Source organism: Mus musculus, chromosome 9, assembly GCF_000001635.26.
Source record: "Mus musculus strain C57BL/6J chromosome 9, GRCm38.p6 C57BL/6J".
NCBI lineage: Eukaryota > Metazoa > Chordata > Mammalia > Rodentia > Muridae > Mus > Mus musculus.
The window spans coordinates 96,021,695-96,042,667 of record NC_000075.6 but is presented as its reverse complement, the minus strand read 5'-3'; the positions used below and the strand labels follow the sequence as shown (position 1 = coordinate 96,042,667).

Below are 20,973 nucleotides of genomic sequence, written 5' to 3'. Positions count from 1 at the left end.
TTTTTATACTGGTTATTTTAATACTGATATCAACTGATAGTACCTATGATGGATTGGACAGTGCTATTTGACTTACATATTAGTATCATGTTATTGGTAATGATTGTGGTCATTGTATAAATTGGAAAGATATTTAGAAAAGTTAAAAATGTATTTATTTAGCACATAATCATTTTTAAATTATGAAGGAAAAGGATGTGAAATTGTTTTAAGGCTTGCGTATTTATCTGTAATAGTTTTAAGTTATCATAAGAAGATGTAAGCTTACAAATATTTAATTACATACACAAGTAAAAAAAAATGTTTGGACAGAGTCCAAATATGTAGCGTGGGCTAGCCTTGTGCTAGGCTTAAAGGTGTACATAACCAAACCTGGACTCAAAACCCTACCCTCAGCTAAGTGTGGTGGTATAGGCCTCTGGTCCTAGCTCTGGGGAGCAGCGGCAGCTGAAGCTCCGTGAATTCAAGGCCAGTCTCATCCACATAGTAAGCTCTAGGCTAGCTAGACCAGTACATTGTGAGACCTTGTCTAAACCAACCAACCAACCAGAAAATACACCCAAGCAAAGCAAGGCGGCTGGTCTATGCCTTCAAAGCAAGGTGGCTAGTCTATGCCTGCAATTCCAGCACTGAGCTTGGACTCCATAGTGAGACTGTCTTAAAAAAATTAAAGACAAAAACACAACAAAACCAGAAGCTCTATTAAGAAAATTATCATTATTATTATTTAAATTGCAGACAGGGTATTGCTATGTCCCACAGCGAAGTAAGAAGTCACTATGCACTACAGGCTGGCCTTGGGCTCGTGGCAATTCTTCTGCATTAGCTTCCTAAGGGCAGAGGCTGCATATGTGGGGTACCATGGCAGGCTTCAAAGTGTAGCTACTTGTTTACTTAGATTTCAAAGATTTGTTGAGGTCATTTTAAACTCTGTGTGTGTGTGTGTGTGTGTGTGTGTGTGTGTGTGTGTGTGTGTGTGTGCACGTGTGTGTTTATGAGCACGAGGGCAGGGCCTGAGGAGGTCAGAGGTGCTGGATCCCCTTGGGCTGGAGCTGTATCTGGATGTTAACCACCTGATGTTGCTGGCAGCTGCAGTCGGTCTGGTTCTACTGCAATAGGAGTGTACTCTCCTAACCCCGAGCCGTTTCTGCAGCCCTATTTCTTCTTTATGTGTCTGTGTGCACATGGAGGTCAGAGCAGCATGTAGGTTAGTCTCTGAATCACTGTCTGTCACGGCACTCTGGTGGAGTCAGCTTGACCAAGCGAAAGCTGGGAAGCTGGTTCATGAAGCAAAGAGTTTCAAGGAAACTCCCTTCCCGGGGGCCTGGCATTTTCTCCCTAATCTATATAAACCATAAAATTAATTTTTCCATTCCCGCATTAGTCTAGTGTATAGATTCACGTGCACTCTATTAAGCATTACCTTATAGTAAATGCCTTTTAAGATTGTATTCTAACATAGCTAAAGCCTTTTCCCAGTGTTCTTAGACTCCAGATAGCAGCAAGGAGCTTAACCCATTCAGTAACTAATTAAGCACTAGCCATTAATTCAGTGTCTGAAAATAGAGTCTAATATTCTCACTGAGATAGAAATTCGTATTACAGACTACATTCTATGCCAAGAGCAAATTAGTATACTATACTGAAAATGGATAGTCTTCAGATATAGATAAGAATTAACGAGGCCTAGAGAATTTTGGGGTCAGCGACACTACATTATTCTTGAGGCGTGTCAAGAGTTAACTACCCTGAGGCAATTAACTCTAAGTGTAAAACTCTTGCCTGGCAGAAAGTGCTAATCTCTAATGTAAACATTTATCTGGTCCCTACAAATTCCCTTTGTAGTCACTCCCCTTGCATCTGTGCTAATCTCTAGTGTTATACATTTATCTGGTTCCTTTTGAAGTCACTCCTTTTGCACCTGGAAAAATTCAATGTGCCTTGTTCTGCAATTTATTCTGTATTATAAAAGTCTGATGCTCGACTGGAACATTACATTCAGATCCAACACCTCTCTTGCGTGTTCGACTGTCTGTCACTACATCCTAATCTTGCCCATCTACCCTAGAGACTCTTTTCTACGCAGGCACAGGGGACCAGAGGGCCTGCGGCAACTGTCTTCCCTTAAACTGGGCTTGATTTTCTTGGATCGACTGGAAGACAGCAAGACCCAGCAATCCTCTCATTGCTTCTCCTGTAGCTGGAATAACAGGTACTCATGGGCTACCTGGCTTGTTACATGTGTGCTATGTATGTGAATGCTGGTCTTCATGTGGCAAGTATTCTTTTTTTAAACATTTATTGATTTTTCTGAGTACACTGTAGCTGTCTTCAGACACACCAGTAGAGGGTATCGGATGCCAGTACAGATGGGTGTGAGCCATCATGTGGTTGCTGGGAATTGAATTCAGGACCTCTGGAAGAGCAGTCAGTGCCCTTAACCACTGAGCTCTCTCTTCAGCCCCATGGTAAGTATTTTTAACTTGTTGAGCTACTTCCTAAGCCTCTAGTTTTAAAAAGAACAAATGGATTTGGTGAGATGGCTTAATTGGTAAAGGTGCTTGCTGTCAAGCCTCATGACCTGAGTTCAATCCCTGTCTGGGACACAAACACTGGAAGGAGAGAACTGACTCCTCCAAGTTATCCTCTGGTCATCACCACATGTGTGCTCTACACACACACACACACACACACACACACACACACACACACACACACACACACACTAAACAAATAAACATTTTTCAAGGGAACCATATGAACTGAGCTTTTGGACATGACCCTGACTATTGGCAACGGGAGTTAACTTACTCAGCTTCTTACTTGGCTTAGGATGTGCTGACACTCCACGCTCATCTCTTCTAGAAGAAACAGTGGCTTCATTATCAGATTTCTTCATATCATTCTTGCTGTCTCTTGTGTCAGGGCTATCAATTTTCAGAATTTCTTTAAGCATCCGTGTTCCTTTCTTTTTTAGGAAATGATTCATAGGTAGAGGGGTGAGAGGAGAACAAACGTTAGACTTAGGTGGCTTATTCATTTTTCTTCTTGATTTTCTGAGTTTTTTTTCTCTTCTTTTGAGGTTTGTCCTAGTGCAGCTAGACAAGAACTCCATCTAGTACTGGGCTCTCTCTCCAGCCTCTGCTCTTTCTTTTGAAGAGTTCCCGCTGTTAAAAATTAAGATGCTTGGGCTGGAGAGATGGCTCAGTGGTTAAGAGCTTGGGCAGCTATTCTAGAAGTCCTGAGTTCAATTCCCATGGATCACAACCATCTGTGATAGGATCCAATGCCCTCTTCTGGTGTGTCTGAGGACAGCTACAGTGTACTCATAAAAAAACAATTCTTTTAAAAAAATTAAGATGCTTACTGAATTCATCTGAGGCAATTAGATGGTCAAAGGCTGAATATAGTCAGATTTCTAAGTAATAGTTACCCTACTTACTTTCTAGCCTATTTAACAATAGCAGTGTTTAAAAAGCAGGACTCTGTGGTCTAATGGGAAAACAAAAACAAAACCCCAGAAAAACAACATAAAAGGATGGCTAAACTGCTCCAAGCAACCCCGGCTTTCCTCTCAGGACGACTAAAGTGATGTAAGGTGCCACCCAAGAGGAGACAGAGGGTTTGAGCATAGTGTGTGCCCATGTAGCAGCTGAACATACGAACCATAGCAAAGGACTGCGGGGACAAATCCGCCTCATCTGGAGGCTCTCCATGATGAGGTAGCTGTGCTTCATTCTCCTTAGAGAGATTCAAAGATGCTAAAAAGTTCTCAATCCCAGAGGGAGGCTAAAAGAATAAATACGTGTAAAGATAAAAGTGGAAAGTAGTAAAAAGCTAGATTTTACTCTAAAAACTCAGCTGTTAGTCAAGCATTTTCTTAGATGGAAGTTTGAGGAGAGGCAGTGGATGGAGGACTGACTTCTTTATTCACTTACCTTATGCACTGCATTTGGGTAACTAGTTACAACCTTCTGGGCTTCTGAAGTTCCTGGACTTTCATTTCTCTTCAATAGTTTAATACTACATCTGGCAGACCCTCCAGAAGTCTATATGAAAAAATAAGTTTCTTGTGTTAGTAAATTTATAGGTACTATTTAACAATATTCTATATAAATTCAGCAAAATATTCTATGTACTGCATTCTCTCTCTCTTTCTCTCGATTTACTTGTTCTTGTGTGTTTTACCTGCATGCATGTCTGTACATGCCATGTAAATGAGCAGTCACGTAGGTGCTGGGAACTGAACCCAGGTCCTGTGGAAGAGCAGGGAACGCTCTTACCAAGTGAGCCAACTCTCCAGCCCCAAGAACTGCTTTCTATTAATGCCATAAGGAGAAAAGGGATGAGAGGGACTGATAACTTGAATAGGGAAAATGATCATTTTCATTAACCTGTAAGATTTACATTTCTTTCAATTTTGATATAGACTGTAATCACTGATATGGTTTGTATATTTGTATATCCCACCTCAACAGAGATAACCAGCTTCAGATGAGCTCATGAAGAGGAACTCTCATGATGGGATGAGCAATCTTAAAAGGAAAAAGGCGCTGGAGAGATGGCTCAGTGGTTAAGAGCACTGACTGCTCTTCCAGAGGTCCTGAGTTCAATTCCCAGCAACCACGTGGTGCCTCACAACCATCTATAGTGAGTGGGGTCTTGTGCCCTCTTCTGGCATGCGGGCATATATGCCGGCAGAGCACTGCACATAATGAATGAATGAATGAATGAATGGAGAAAGAAAACAGCCCTTTCTTTCTAACGGATCAGAATTTAAGACAGGAGCCTCTACCTAAAGGTCAGGAAGAAAACAGGACAATGAATCTTACCAGATCCTAACTGTGTTTCAGTACTGTTATTTCTCTCAAACTTACATATCTTATTTTACTCTTAAAAACGTTATTTTGGGGCTGGAGAGATGGCTCAGAGGTTAAGAGCACTGACTGCTCTTCCAAAGGTCCTGAGTTCAATTCCCAGCAACCATCTGTAACAGGATCTGACGCCCTCTTCTGGTGTGTCTGAAGCTACAGTGTACTCATATACATAAAATAAATAAACATATTTAAAACAAACAAACAACAAAAACCCCCGTTATTTTGGCTGGGTATAGTGGCACACACCTCTAACCTCAGGACTGTTTTGAAGGCAGAGGCAGAAGGATGAATTCAAGGCTGGCCTAAGTGAGTTAAGAGGCCAGCTTGTGCTACATGACAACTTTTCTAAAAAATATTTGGTCCCAAGTCTGGCCACTTTTTGTTTTCTACAATGGCAGAAAACCAGGACTTTTCACACAGAAGTGCTCATCACAGAGGGATGTTCCCAATCCAAGAGAGCCATTAAAAATGTTTGTTAAAGTATGGAATGTATGCATACAGATATACATAATTATGCATGCCAAACTCTTTGATTCTTATCTAACACATTTACATGTTCCTTATTAAAGCCTAGACAGTAAAACAAATAAGATGTATGACCTCGGCTCTCCCCACTCTAACTCCATACAGCTTGACTTTGCTACCAGTGTATGTATTAACTTAGATTCTTGTAAGCTTCAGGGACTCTACTAGAATCCACCTCCCACAGACAAATGGACTCAAGATAAGTACTGTTAATTAACAGGCTGTTTCCTTCCCCACCTGCCCATTCCTGAGGGTGGGACCTATTTCCCTTTCCCTGGTCCTGGGACAGCACTCCCCCCCCCCCCCAACTCTCAAGACCATAGGCCTAAGAATTTCAAATATACACCACACAAATTTTTTTTCTCCCTAAAATTCCTATCTTCTGCTCCAGATGTTCTCTCAGAACTCCATCTAGGAAAGCTCCCAGTTACCCATAGGTACTTTGGCCTAACTTCATAGACTGCTTCAACCTGGACAGCAGTAAACCAACCAGCCCTTCCTGGACTTGACCAACTTTCAAGATTTTTGCCCATACCCCATAAACAAAAATGTACCCCAATGTCAGCAAGAAGTAGTCATGGCCAATCACAGAGTACCTTATTTATTTATAATTAACAAAACGCTGGGATGTTTGGTTTAGGACTGGGACAAGGGACCCAGGTGCAAATTTTATTATGAGTAGACCTGGCTTCCTGGTTCTCTCAACATCCCTCAGTCCCTACCCAGCACACCCTGCCCCTGCCCCTGCCCCTGAATTTTCCAGCCCAGAGGCTGGGTTGTCCTTCTCTCAGAGACTCTTTCCTGTAGAATTCAGACATTTTGGTCTCTGACCCCGCCCCTCCTCCTCTTTCTCTTCGCTCTCTGCTCGGGCTTTCCCTCTTTCTCCTCCCCACTCCCCATGGTAACTTCCCTGGCCTCAATCCCCGGGGCCAACGAACCTGCCTGCCTGAGAGCAAATTCCCAACAAACTTACCTGCCTTTAATATATTCTAATCTGGCTCGAATTGGCTCATTTCACTGGTGGAGAATTAACCTATCATTATGTACAAATAGATACTCCCACATATTTTATAATACATGAGAAAAGCTCTAAGTAACCAATAGTTTATTTCTTTTTTTAAAAAAAGATTTATTTATTTTATGTATGTGAGTACAATGTTGTTGTCTTCAGACACACCAGAAGAGGGTGTTGGATCCTATTCCAGATGGCTGTGGCCACCATGTGGTTGCTAGAAATTAACTCAGGACCTCTGGAAGAGCAGTCAGTGCACTTAACCACTGAGCTATCTCTCCAGCCCCCAGTAGTTTGTTTCTATTTTAGAGATAAAGAAGTTGAGGTCATTAAGAATTGCTCAAGACCACTCAACTCTTTAAGTGTTAAAACAAGGATGACAGATGTCTCTATTCTGAACTGTGGACTCCAGCTGTATAACCATCCATCCAAATGACTATGGCTTTTACTGCAGTCCTTATGGACTGTGGAGAAGGCTGCAAAATTCACTAGATGCTATACAACAACCAAGTGCATAAAAAAAAATCCAGTTATTAAAAATATCAAAGAAAAATTACCTGTTTACTGGACAACTTTTGACTCTGACACTCAGCTTTAGGACTTTTATATTCTTCCTTAACTAGAAACAAGAAAACAGAATTCGGGAAGTGAAAGTGCTTACTAAACACCAACTATATTCATCAAGTATTCACTACAGTGAAACAGCATTTAAAGGATTTCAAGGTGGGTGGTTTCCTCCCGTGTCTGTGCCTCCCTCTCCTCATCCCTTCTCCCTGCTGCCAATGCTGGGATCAAATCTAGGTGCTGGCAATTCTAGGAAAGTGCTCTACCTGGGGGAAGGAAGGGCGAAGACAGGGAGGTCTCTGGAGTGCATTGGCCAGTCACAACCAGTGACCTCTGGATTTTGTTAGAGACCCTGTCTTAAAAAATAAGGCAGACAGCTGGGTGGTGGTACAGGCCTTTAATCCCAGCATTCAGGATGCAGAGGCAAGTGGATTTTTGAGTTTGAGGCCAGCCTGGCTTACAGAGCAAGTTCTAGGACAGCCAGGGCCACAAAGAGAAACCCTGTCTTGAAAAACAAAACAAAAGAAAACAAATCCAACAACAAAAACAACAACAACAAAAGGTAGATGACCCAGTAAGATGGCTCAGTGGGTAAATGCCCTTGCTGCCATGATGGAAAAAAGAACCAACTCCTGTAAGCTGTCCTTCTTGACTTCTACATATATCCACCAAATAAATATAACAAAAAAGTTAAGGAAAGAGATGAAGAAAGAATGAGGAAAATACTTGATATCAGACCCACATGTGTCTACAAGCACTTGCAGAAGAGCCTAGGTGAGCATGTACGCCCTCATAAAAGAATCTAAGGCTGTAGATATTTAGCTCAGTGGTATACTATTTGCCTGGTGGATATGAGGTACTAATCCTTAGAACAGAAAGAAAGAAAAAAAGAGAGGGAGGGAGGGAGGGAAAAAAGAAAGAAAATAAGAAATATTTAACAAAATTTAGCTCTTCCTAGGTAAAAATAAGAATAGAAAAAAATAGAGTGTTTCCTCACCAAATAGGGAACACTGAAACCCATAGCTAAAAATAACATGTGATTGTAAAAGACAGAAAGGTTACCTCTAAGATCGAGGTTAGGCAAGGTTAGGACTGCTCTTCTTTAAAAACAATTAACATAACCTCATCAATAATAGTATCAAAACAAATAATGTAGGAATAAATTCAACATAAACAGTGTAAGAATCGTGTACTGTAAATGGTAAGATATTAGTAGAAAAAATTAGAGAAAACTAAATAAATGAAAAGGCCTCTGTGTTCAAGGGCAGGAAAATGTCAGAGTGTTGAAGATCACATCCAATGTGATCTATGAAAATTCCAGGCACAGTTTTTGCAGAAATAGATAAATTATGAAAAATTCATATGGAAATACAAGACTCAGAATAAATGGAACTATCCTGAAAAAGGGCAGACAAAGTTGGGGGACTCAAAACTGTTTGATTTCTGTACTAAACGCTACAGTAAGGAAGACAGCATGTTTTGTGTATAGATGTGTATAGATCAGCAGATTGGAATGGAGGCTGGAACTCACCACAAAGATGTCTGGTCAACTGATTTTTAGGAAAGGTACCAGGAGAATGGGCATCCACCTGCAGGGGCATTAATAACCTTCCCTGTCTTCATCAGTGCAGACTTTACAGTGATGGGGTTGGTTTACTTGTCTCTCTCTGCCTCTGTATGTGTGGGCATATGCACGCCATGGCATACATGTAGCTCACAGGCTAACTCTAGAGGTTGTTTCTCTCCTTCCACCATGTGTCTTGGGGATTGAACTCAAGTTGCTAAGCTTGAATGGCAAGAGCATTTACCTGCTGGGCCATTTCACTTGCCTGATGAATTCTTAAAGTATGAGTTATATTTCAACAAAGCTGTTTGTTTAAAAAACAATGAAACAACCAACCAACCAACCTACCAACAGCAACCAAAAACAAAAAAAACAAAAAACAACCAACAAAAAGAAGATAGCATACAAACACTTTTCTACCTTAAAACTTACATTTTCGTTGCGAGTCATGTTTTCTCTGCTGATGTCTGACACTGTGGTCAGTAAAGCCAGATTTATGACCTTCAGTTACTTGACTTATTTCTTGAGGTAGAACTGCACCCTGAAAGTTAAAATTCTCAAAAATCAATTAAACAAAACCTTAATATAACAAAAAAATTTTAAAGTTAATTTAATAAAAATTACACAGATTTTTATAAAAACACACAGAAAACTATATAGAATTTAAAAAACTACTCAAAAACCACTCTTGGAAATAAGAATCATTAATATAATGGCCATCACACTCCAGAATTCCCCTATGTGTTAGTTAGAAAGCAAGGTAAATGAAAGACAAGAACCTTCCCCAAATCCTCTTTTCAATAGAAACAATTCAATCTAACTTTGTTTAAAGTTAACAAATACAGAAACTAAAGAAAGCGCTAAACTTTGAATGTTTGTTCATTAATAGAACCTTCTTTAAATCTTTTAAAAAGATTTCCATTATTTTATGTGAATGGGTGTTTTGCCTACATGTATGTCTGTGTACCATATATGTGCCTGGTGGTTGAGGTCAGCAGAGGGCATCTGCTCCCCTGGCACTGGGTTGCAGATGGTTGTGAGCCGCCATATGGACACTGGCAACCAAACCTAGGTCCTCTACAAGAGCAACCAGTGCTCCTAACTGCTGAACTTTCTCTTTCGGGGCCCCTAGAAATTTCTCTAACTTTCTCTAGGCTTACTTCAAGACAAACACACTTTTAGTGTAAGTGGAGATAAGGACACGTAACAGAAGAACGTGGCTGGACCCGCTCATTCACCCCCTCCATTATCTTGACACACTGATGTTAACAACTTCCATTAAAAAGGCTCTAAAATGAATACTTTCTTGTATTTTATGAAAGGTGAGGATATTAACTCATTTACATTCCTTTCTAGGTTCTTTCCTCCATAGTGGATTTTAAAATTAATGTTTATATTTTCAAATGAAACACAATTTTCCAGCAAGACCCACAAGCCCACAGTAATTAAGACAGTTTATAAATGGGCACAATAGTAAAACGTAAGATTGTTTCTTTTCTCTGTGGATGCACACATGTGCACGCTTACACACTCATGTCCTCATGCCTTCCTCGAATACTTCTCAATCTAACTTTTTTGTCAAGGTTCTTCACTGACCCTGGAGTTCCCCGCTTCAGTGACATGTGCCTGACCAGCAAGCCCCGAGGATGTGCCTGTCTCCAAAACACCAGCGCTGTGGCTACAGACATGTGACATTATGCCTTGAGTACTGAGGACCCAAGTTCATATCCAAGCACTTTACCCATTGAGTAACCCCTCCAACCTCAAGATTCTTTGATGAAAGGAAGAGAAAGCCAGAGGGCAAAAAGAAACAACTTGCTATAGTTGAATCTGCAAGAGGAAGTAAAAGCAGAGGCTGGAGAGATTTAATAAAAGGTAATTTTCAAGTGGCACAGGTTCCATCTGGTCTGGGCTGGTGCCATGAGCAGACCTTGGGTGCAAACTCCGTAGCCAGTCTCACAACACCCAAAGGAAGCTCCACTCCCAGGGGCTCTAACACGCCCAGGACCACAGGATCTCAGGATCTCAGGAGCTTGGTCACACCAGGATCTCAAGGGCCCAGAGGCAGCTTGACTCCTAGGAGCTCTGACACAACCAGGATCTTAGGATCACAGGATCCCAGAATCACAGGATCACAGAGGCAGCTGAACTCAGGAGTTCTGACACAACCAGGATCACAGGAAGGACAGGTTCCAGTCAGATACAGCCAGGGCAGATAGCACTAGAGATAATCAGATGGCGGGAAGCAAGCGTTAAGAACATAAGCAACAGAAACCAAGGTTACTTGCCATCATCAGAACCCAATTGTCCCACCATAGCAAGTCCTGGATACACCATCACACAGGAAAAGCAAGATTTGGATCTAAAAATCACTTCTCATGATGGTGTTAGAGGACTTTAAGAAGGACATATATAACTCCCTTAAAGAAATCCAAGAGAACACAGGTAAACAGCTAGAAGTCCTTAAAGAGGAAACACAAGAATCCCTTAAAGAATTACAGGAAAACAATCAAACAGGTGAAGGAAATGATCAAAACCATCCAAGATCTAAAAATGGAACTAGAAACAATAAAGAAATCACAAAGGGAGACAACCCTGGAGTTAGAAAACCTAGGAAAGAGATCAGGAGTCACAGATCAAGCATCACCAACAGAACACAGAGCTAGAAGAGCTGTGCATAGCTCTCTGGGTCGTGAAAAAGCCAACTTATTCTTTATGTGCATGTGGTGGAACTGTAGGTGGCTGTGAGCTGCCTGACATGGGCACTGGGAAACAAACTTGGGTGCTCTGTAACAGGAGCATCCACTTTAACTGCTAAGCTGTTGCTCTAGCACCCGCTCTGATGTTTCTGTAAAGAAATGCATGTTGGGTATACTGCTGTATTTTACCAATGAATGCTTGGACTTTTTTTTCACTTTCTTTTCTTCCTTTCTCTCCTTCCTCCTCTCCCTCTCCTTTTTCTTCTTCCTGCTCCTTCACCCCTTTTTTTTCTTCCTCCTCCCCCCCTTTTTTTTCTGAGACAGGGTTTCTCTGAGCTGGTCTGGCTGTCCTAGAACTTGCTCTATAGACCAGGATGGTCTTAAACTCAGAGGTCAGCCTGCCTCTGCCTCCTGAGTGCTTGGGCCACCACCATGCCCAAACAAACTCAGCTTCTTAATATTAATGTTTCATGATATTAAAAATGTTGACTTACGTAGCTTTCACTTCTTGGAATATACAGGAAATAGACAAACATTGCTGTGCTTAGCTGAACTAAGTTGTATCTAGAAAGATTTGGCAGTGAAGAAAGCATATTTTAAGTGGAAAGAACAGAAGAACACACAACCCAAATGGAAATGACTTGTGGGAAATGGAAAGCAAGGAGTGCAATCTGATTATCTTATCAAACAGCCGGACATACTTTTTTATGCGACTTAGTACGGTCATGTTATTGGACCAGAGTTCCCAGAGGTTTTTGATCTTAGAGAAAGAATTCAAAGACACAGAAGAAACTCAACAATAACAGGTTTGTCAGAGCACAGCACCAGTGTACTCTCAAGACGCAGAAGGCAGGCTCAGGAGTCAGTGTCTGTCCTGATGTTTTTCTTAGCCTGGGTTTTTCTTCGGGTCTTGTCCATGTATCTTCAGATCTTTCCATACATCTAGTAGGGGACTGTTTTTATCATGAACGATGCCACAGGGACTGTCATACCACATGGTTAGATGCATGGTACTGAAGTCACAGGACAGAGTATACTTTTAAAGGCCAATTTCTACACCACTGTTTTTGGCCAGTTATTTTAAAACTCCTTACCTATCTTCCATATCAGTTATAGATTACAAAAGACCTTATGAGTGGGAGGAGTCAGGCTGGAATCCAATGGTACTGAGCAGGAATCTCTGCCTGGCAAAGACCTCTGCAGTCTCCAATTGCTTCATTTTCTATGTGTGATCACAGCAGTACAGAGTAGTACATTTGTATACCTTGTGTCCTGAAGCCTGCATTCCAAAACTTAAGGTCCAGCACTGCTACAATCTACTGCTACATGGCATAAAGCGGTTTTCAACCCACAACATACCTTACCCAATTACGCCTTCAGGCTAATTCGGGTGAAAGGATTATTAAGAGAAATTACACAACATTATACACCAAGAACTCCAAGCGAAAGATAACATCGAGGAGAACATTGAGAAGAGGCCAGGTTAGTCCTGGGAAGAAAATCTAAGGTCTGATGGGGTGAACAGAGAAGTCCAATGATTTAGAATCTTGTTACAAAAAGATAACAAGAAGAAGACAACTAAAACTTTCTTTAGTGGTGACAGCATACCGAAGCAGCAGCAGAAAGCCAGTGTGGACAGACAAGGCAGGCAGGGTCTCAACTATATCTCAGTACGAACAGAACAAGGCAGACAGGGTCTCAACCAGATCTGGGGACATAATTTCCTGATTCCAAGCTCTTGAGACTGTAGGCCTGGGCAGTGATGGTGTAGAAACAGAACAAGAGGAGAGGCTTTAGCTAGGGTTAATTTTGGGACATCTTGAGGTCGATGTGACACATACGCTCTTCCTCTACAGACTGGCAATACTGGATTAAATACTTGATTAAGAGGTCAGAACCATAGAGTATAGATTAGTTATACTTGACAGACAGGTGAGAGTGGAAGACATTAGTCAGGCATAAGAGAAAGGGAGCTGTTCAGTTTAGTGGAATGGTTTCTAGTGAACTGCTGGAAAAGCAAGAGTTACTATAGAAGATGTACATGCAAGAACCAGGGAAACATTTCCACTCACTTACCCACCCACTCATTCATTTTATGAAGCAAGGTCTTGCTGTGTTATGTAAGTTGGCCTTGAACTCCTGGGTTAAATGGTTCTTCTTTCTGTCTTAGCCTTCTGAGCTTCAGAGAGTAGCTGGGACTACAAGTGTGTATCACTGTGCACATACTTTTACAGCCAGTATAGTGCTGCAGACCTATAATCCCAACACTTGGGAGGCAAGACAGGGGTCAGGAATTTAAACATGCCTGTAAAAGTCACCTATATTTGTTACTTCCAATTCTTCTTTCCTTTTAATAAGACATAAATGTTTGCTACATGTGTCATGCCTGAAGAGACCAGCAGAGGGCATCATGTCCTCTGCAGCTGATCTTACAGGCAACTGTGAGACATGGTGCTGGAATGGAACTCAAGTCCTCTGGAAGAGCAGCACACGTTCTTAACCACTGAGCCATCTTTGCAGCCCCTTTCCTTTCTCTCCTAACCCTACTCAATTAGTCTTTTACTCCTATCAATGTGGTGAAACTGGACATTTACATGCTAAAATCTATGGTCAATTCTCAGCTTTTTGGTGCTGGGAATTAAACCCAGGTCCTAGGTAGACAGGAACAAAATCTTTAGTTTCCAGCTTCATTATTCAACGAGCATTAAATTAAAAAATCATCTTTATTTCTATGTGCTTGTACATACTTGCTGTGGCATGCGTATGGAGGCAGAGGCCAGCCTGCTGATGTTGATTCTTTCCTTCTGTCCTAGGCGGTCCTGGGGACTGAACTCCTATGGTAATGCTTGGTAGCAGGTGCATTTATCCACTAAGTTATCATAAATAATCTTTAAGGTTATTATTATTACTTAGACAGGTCTCACTATGTAGCTCTGGCTGACCTGGCACTTGATACATAGACAACTTGATTCAGGACCAGACTGGCCTTGAATTCACAGAAATACAGCTGCCTCTGCTTCCCAAGTATTTGGATAAAAAGTGTACACCACCATACACTGCAGTTATGTTTTAGTTAGTTGTAGGGTTAACTCTCCTTTCAGATGGTTAATCCACCATCACTGTGGTGGAGAGCACAGCAGCACACATGGTGCTGGAGCAGCAGCTGAGAGCTACATCCTGATCCACAGGCAGAGAGAAAGACAGGAACACGGGGTGGGCCAGGCTTTCTGAGGACTTCTGAAAACCTCAAAGCTCAATCCCAGTGACTTCCCCCAACAAGGCAACAGGTCCTAATCCTTCTAATCCTATCAGGAAGTTCTACTCCCTGGTGACAAAGTATTTAAACATATCAGCTTACGGGCCATTCTTATTCAAACTACCACACTGAGCAATTTTCTCCTCAGGCTAATGAATTTTTTAGGGTTTTTTTTGGCGGGGAGGGGGAGAGCAAGGTTTCAGAGCAGCAGAGGCTGACCTCAAATTCCCCATGTAACTGATCCTGTTGCCTCTTCATCTGTTGGGATGAGACATATACCACCATGAATGGTAGGCTTCATTCTTTTATGCCTGTATGCATGTACAGACACTCTTGTGTGTGTCTGTGTCTATGCATGCGCTTGTGCATGCACATGAATGTGTGCTGGCTTGTGTTGTACATGTGCTCTAGGTGTTTTGCCTCCTACTTTATGTTTTGAACAGGGTCTTTTGTTGAACCTGAGCACATGGATTCAGCTGGCTTGGCTGAGCAGCAAGCTCCAGAGGTCCTCCTATAGCTGGCTCTGCAGCATCGGGATGGCATGCAGGCACTGGTGCTCTGCAGCATTGGGATGGCATGCTGGCACTGGTGCTCTGCAGCATCGGGATGGCATGCAGGCACTGGTGCTCTGCAGCATCGGGATGGCATGCAGGCACTGGTGCTCTGCAGCATCGGGATGGCATGCAGGCACTGGTGCACTGTAGCATTGGGACAGCAGGCAGGCACTGATGCACTGCGCCTGGCTGCTTTCTGTGGCTGCTGAGGATTGGACTCAGGTCCTCATGCTTTCACCATGGCACTTAGCCAACCCAGCCAGCTTCCCAGGGCCTCTTCTGTCTGGTGTTGAAGGGCCGGGGTTAAACTCAGGTAGGCTAAGGAGCTTTGTATCACTGCCTACAGCCCCAGAGCTCTTTTTAATCTCTGTCAATGTTTGTTCATATTTAAGAAAACCCTCTACCAGCATAATACTGCATATTCAGTGGGGGAAATAAGCAAATTATGCCACTAAGGCCTTTGCCTTAATGTAATCATTACAATTTTGTGAACGAGTAAAAATTATGCCAAAATTGATCTTGAGGAGAAGTTATATTCCCATTTACTGATCCAACTTTATATATGCCTGAAAGGAATTATGAAAATTCATAATCGAAACTCTCATGAAATTTGAAGAGGAATATAGCACTGCGAATGAAAAGAAAACCCCTTTTCTTTAAACTGTCCATCAAAGAAAGCTAACCTTCTCTTGTACTGTCGGCTGCAAGTGTTGAATTTTTCCAGCTCCCTGTAGAGATTGCCAAATGTTGCAAAATTCATCATCACCTTTTGTAGGTACCTAGTAAATAAACAAAAATGTATATGAACTATATTAGAAATCAAGCTGCTTACTAAATGTTGAATGATAAACAGAATGCTTACCCCTCTCAGGTGCCCTGCTCTGCAGCCGAGTGCACTAACTCCAAAAGCGCTGCGCTGCAACCTGACCAGCCTTCACATACATGCTTCTAAATGCTCTACTGCAAACTATTTAAATCTAAGCAAATCATACTATAAAGATGATACTTATAGGTGGTGGTAGAAAAGTCCTGAGTTTGAGGTCCCCCTAAGCTTTGTAACAAGTCTGAAGCCAACCTGGGCTTATGTGAGACCCTGTCTCAACCTCCCTTTCAAATAATGATAAAAATATTGCCAACAACAGATTTATGTTTTTCTTATGTGGTAACCTATTAACTCAGTCAAACTTAGACTTGAAGACTTTATTTAGAAATCTTTATGTCTGCTGACCTGGTGGCACACACCTAGCATCCCTAGTATTTGTGAGGTGGCTGCGAAAACATGAGCTCCAGCCAGCCCGAGCTACCAAGTGAGAGCCTGTCTAAAAACAAGCAAAAATATCCAACTTACACAGGAGTAAGCTAATACATTTAAAAACTAGCGACTCTGGATAAACGGTTTCCTGCAGAGTAAGACTAGAAAAAAACACGCACCAAAACTTAACACTGGGCCAGCAGGACCTAGCATGTAGCAAACAGAAGCAGAGACAGGCAGAGCTCTGTGAATTCAGCCTGAGCTAGACTACATAATGGGTCCAAGGCTGTACAGAGAAGAGAGACCCTGTTCAAAACAAATAAACCCACAGATGAAGAAAAACTTAATTGTGGTTACTTGTGCAACGGGAGCGAATTTCGTTTGTGTTTGTTAACAATTACCATTTTGCAATGATAAATGATCCATGATATGTGTTAACAATGTGACTAAGCCTAAGACTTGGGAGGAAGGAATTAAAACTCTCCTATGCTCAGAAAGCTGGAAAACATAATCATGAAACACACGTCAGCAATCTGAAGCCTGCTTCTTGCTATGTCTGTGCAGGAGCCTGAGTCTCCTGCAGAGGAGGATGACCTCAAACTCCTCCTGCTCCTGCCTCTAACTCCCAAGCACCAGGATGACAGTTGTGAGCCACCACATACTATCTTGGAATTCTTTTTTTGATACATATGACATAACCTCCACATTATGATTCAAATTTATTGTCACTCATAAGAGGTATAGGGCATTTAGATTATATAAGAAATTTGTGTTGTGTTAGTCAGCTTTGTGTCAGTATGACACAAGATGGAGTCATTTGGGAAGAGGGACTGTCCATTGAGAAAATGCCTGGAGGCAAAGTCTGTAGTGTAGTTCCTTACTGATGATAGATGTGGGAGGGCCCAGCTCAACTAAGCAGCCCAGTAAGCAGCAGTCCTCCATGGCCTCTGTATCAGCTCCTGCTTCCAGGTTCCAGCCCTGGCTGAGTTCCTGGCCTGACTTCCCTTCATGATGGACTGAGATGTGGAGCCCTAAAGTGAACAAAACCTTTCCTCCCCAAGTTGATTTTAGCCATGGTGCTTTATCACAGCAACAGAAACCCTGCCTAAAACTAGCACTGACTGGGAAATAGATGTGCTAAGGAAAAATAAGGATATTCTTGAGCTTGTTATTTAAACAAATGTATTTCTTCTTTTCTATAAGTGTAACTTTATAATATAGGTAGAATACTACTAAAAGTTCCTTATATTTGTCTTTCTGATATAGGACATCTGTAGTGGCTATTCCTGGTTGTCAACTTGACTATATTTGGAATGAACTACAATCCAGAATTGGAAGGCTCACCAGTGACCCTTATCTGGAGGCTTGGAAATCCTTATCTGGATCTTGGTATGGAGATCTTGAGCCATAGTGGCTATGGATTCCAGAAGATTGAATCTCGGAGTTTAAGGAACACACCTTTAATCTGGGCTATGCCTTTCATCTGGGATTAAAGGTGTGGTGGAACACACCTTTAATCTGGGCTACACCTTCTGCTGGAGACAATATAAGGACATTGGAAGAAGGGAGTCTAGCTCTAGCTCTTGCTCCTTCACCTGCTTGCTGCGTGAGACTGAGTAACTGCTAGATCCTTGGACTTCCATTCACAGCTGCGACTGAACAATTGTTGGGAATTGGGCTGCCGACTGTAAGTCATCAATAAATTCCTTTACTATCTAGAGACTATCCATAAGTTCTGTGACTCTAGAGAACCCTGACTAATACAGACATCCATATGTAGCTGACTAGGGACATGACATACATGGTCCAGGATAGCATCCTACTTCATCTTTCCAAGTGCTGGGAGTAAAGGTGTGTGGATCTAGCTGGGTGGTGGTGGCGGCACAGGCCTTTAATCCAAGTGCTGATAAGGCAGAGGCAGGTGGATCTCTGTGAGTTCCAGGACAGCCTGCTCTACACCGTGAGATACAGGACGGTTAGGGCTACAGAGAGAAACCCTGTCTGGGAAAACAAAAACCAAACCAACCCAAAAGGTCTGTGTCTTTACATCATGATCTGTACCACTTTTTTTTTTTTTTAAATCAAAAAAGAAAACTAAGTCAAATTAAGTCTCCACTTACAAGTTGTCAAGATGAGGAACTTACCTGAGTAGGAAGAAAAGGTGACTGAGGAGAGTGGTTGAGGCCTCCCAAGTGCCCGGAGGGAGCTGCACTACAGTGACTCACAGAAGGTTGTGGTTTCACAATGGCTGTCAACTTCTGGTTTCCAGTTTCACACCGACTCCCATGAGAAAGGTTCACCAAGGCACTTGTTGGCAGTCGGTATCCCCTACCAGGTGAGCACCTACAATGGAGACATCATCTCAGTGGAGGGACTGCTTGTGCATTCCTATGATGTGGGCAGCTGGGAGGCAGGAGTGGGAAGGTCAGGAATTCAATGTAGGTCAGACAGACTAGGCCACACTGTGGTACAGAGTACAGCCTTGCCTCAAAAAATGTGAGAAAAACAAAACAAAACATACTGGAAATTAACTCAGGGTTAGATCCCTGAACTTAAGAAAAGGGGGTGGGGGTGGGGGAGTCTTTTGTCAACTTTTTAAACTCTAATAATACCTTTTCCTCTTTCAAAAATACCATCTTCTCATATTGATGACACTAAAAAAGTAGAGTTCTTTTATGAGTTCCAGTTTGCTACAAAACATGTATTTTCATGAGACTTATATTATAAAAAATGAATATGTGTGACAGTAATCTTTCACAAAGCTCTCTCTAAGATGCCCTTAACTAGGAGTAGAAGAAAAAAATGTCACCAAGACAAACAGACAAAAAACTAAGCCATGCCTGGTAATGCATGCCTGTAATCACAGTATTAGAGAGGCTGAGGCAGGAATATCAGATGTTCAAAGCCAGCCTTGGCTACGTTTCAAATCTGAAACTAGTCTGTTTAGATGAAACCCTCTGTCAAAGAAATTAGGACAATGAAAAAGAAAACAAGTCCTAAAGCATACATCATAATGGTGTATGTTGACTGTGTGCCTGCACATCCCTGAACCTGTCTGTCAGCCCTGCACTTGGAATGTAGAGGAAGGAAGACCTTGGGTTTGAGGCCAGCTTTGATCAAGACCTTGTCTCAAAACAAACACACAAAAGAAAAAAGTCATGTAATATATATGTTAGATATATACTGTAGTTATTGTGCAAATGCGAGTTATTAAAACTAAATAATTAAATAAAAGATCAAAATTCTGTGGCTGCATTTAAGAGTACACACTGGGAAGGTCTTAGAGGAACAAGCATATTCAAGTTTCAAAATAATAGAACTTTTATATTACTGAGTGCACATGGGCAGGAGGTCAGAGGACAACTTTACGCGATCAGCTGTTTCCTTCCTGCGACCTTTACTTGTGTCTGGCTGTCAGGTTTGTGCAGTAGTCACCTACAGCTCTGTATCATCTAGCTGGCTCAATAATGGCATGTAGTAGGAGCCACTCAGTACAGACTAAGACTTTATGTCAGGAGGCCAAACAAGAGTAATTTAAAATTATAATTACCTATTAACCAAAACACAGATGCAAAGGAAGTTAAGTTCATGTCAGCTTTGTAGTTAAATTAGAAAGAAAAGCTGGAAAATGATTCATTTCTTCCTCCTAATACTCTAGTAATCTTTTATTACAAATGAAGATATTACAAAGTATAAGTGAAAGAGCGCATCCTTGCTATTATTTCCTGTAACTTTAAACTTTGTACTAGAGCTCTCTCAAAATGATATCATGTTTCATATACTTTCAAATGAAAGCAACTCAACTCTACTGTTTTAAATCTGATAACTTCCAGCTGTTGCTTTTATCCTTCAGAGTCAAGTTTCCTGTCTCATTACTAACCTGCCATTCAATCCTCAAGCTACTGTGATCTTGTTAAGCACCTATAACTCCACTACATTAGATGATGAAGACTTAACATGTCTTTGAACTCAGCCAGCTCTATTCCTGAAGTCATTTAACCAGAAAATGTCCTTTGTCACATGTTCTATCCTGTGTTCTTGAGTATTTCTCACTCTCTTCTTTCCTCTCTGCCCAGTTAACCACTGTTCATGCATTCGTCACATTTAATTAAATAGTTACCATTAGAGTCAGTTGCTGAACCGCCTTGGCTAAAGTGAAAAATCAGGAGGGTAGACAGGTACTCACTGTTTTAACTCTATAGCAACTATGATGTCAAACTGGGCACACATATCTACAAGTAATACAAAATCAGAGAGAGGCTAAACTGGGTAGTGGTCGCGCACGCCTTTAGTCCCAGCACTTGGGAGGCAATGACAGGTGGATTTCTGAGTTCGAGGACAGCCTGGTCTACAAAGTGAGTTCCAGGACAGCTAGGGCTATATAGAGAAACCCTGTCTTGAAAAACAAAACAAAAAAACAAAAACAAAAAGAACAGAGAGAGGCTGCATGGACATTCATGAAGGACAACTAGTATTTGGAAATACAAACCTTATTGTTAAGCCTCCGGGAAATTCCTCATCAAATAATACTTCAAATAGTACATCAGCTTCTCTGCTAGCTGTTAAAGATGAAGAAAGGAATCAGATGGGGAAATCACACAATGGGAAAGCAGCAGTCAATTGTAAAGATGCTCGGAAGCACTTGTTTTATTTTAAAAGTTTACAAAAAT

At 41.6% G+C, this 20,973-nt stretch overlaps 1 protein-coding gene across 7 annotated transcripts in view; it reads right to left on the bottom strand.

Annotated features, from left to right (window-relative positions):
• The window catches only part of Xrn1 (5'-3' exoribonuclease 1), a 103,057-nt gene that overhangs the window by 15,139 nt on the left and 66,945 nt on the right, over positions 1 to 20,973 (bottom strand). For 3 of the 7 annotated variants that reach the window (XM_006511154.4, NM_011916.3, XM_006511156.2), the window contains exons 30-37: positions 20,793 to 20,862; positions 18,448 to 18,646; positions 15,735 to 15,830; positions 8,975 to 9,083; positions 6,972 to 7,033; positions 3,939 to 4,049; positions 3,667 to 3,789; positions 2,812 to 2,968 (exon numbers count right to left, since the gene is read on the bottom strand). In XM_006511154.4, coding sequence (XP_006511217.1) covers positions 2,812 to 2,968; positions 3,667 to 3,789; positions 3,939 to 4,049; positions 6,972 to 7,033; positions 8,975 to 9,083; positions 15,735 to 15,830; positions 18,448 to 18,646; positions 20,793 to 20,862 — 927 coding nt within the window. Of the gene's footprint in view, positions 1 to 2,811; positions 2,969 to 3,666; positions 3,790 to 3,938; positions 4,050 to 6,971; positions 7,034 to 8,974; positions 9,084 to 11,129; positions 13,509 to 15,734; positions 15,831 to 18,447; positions 18,647 to 20,792; positions 20,863 to 20,973 lie in introns of those variants that run through there. The other 4 variants (XM_006511155.4, NM_001311130.1, XM_011242743.3 and 1 more) reach the window with 3 other exon arrangements.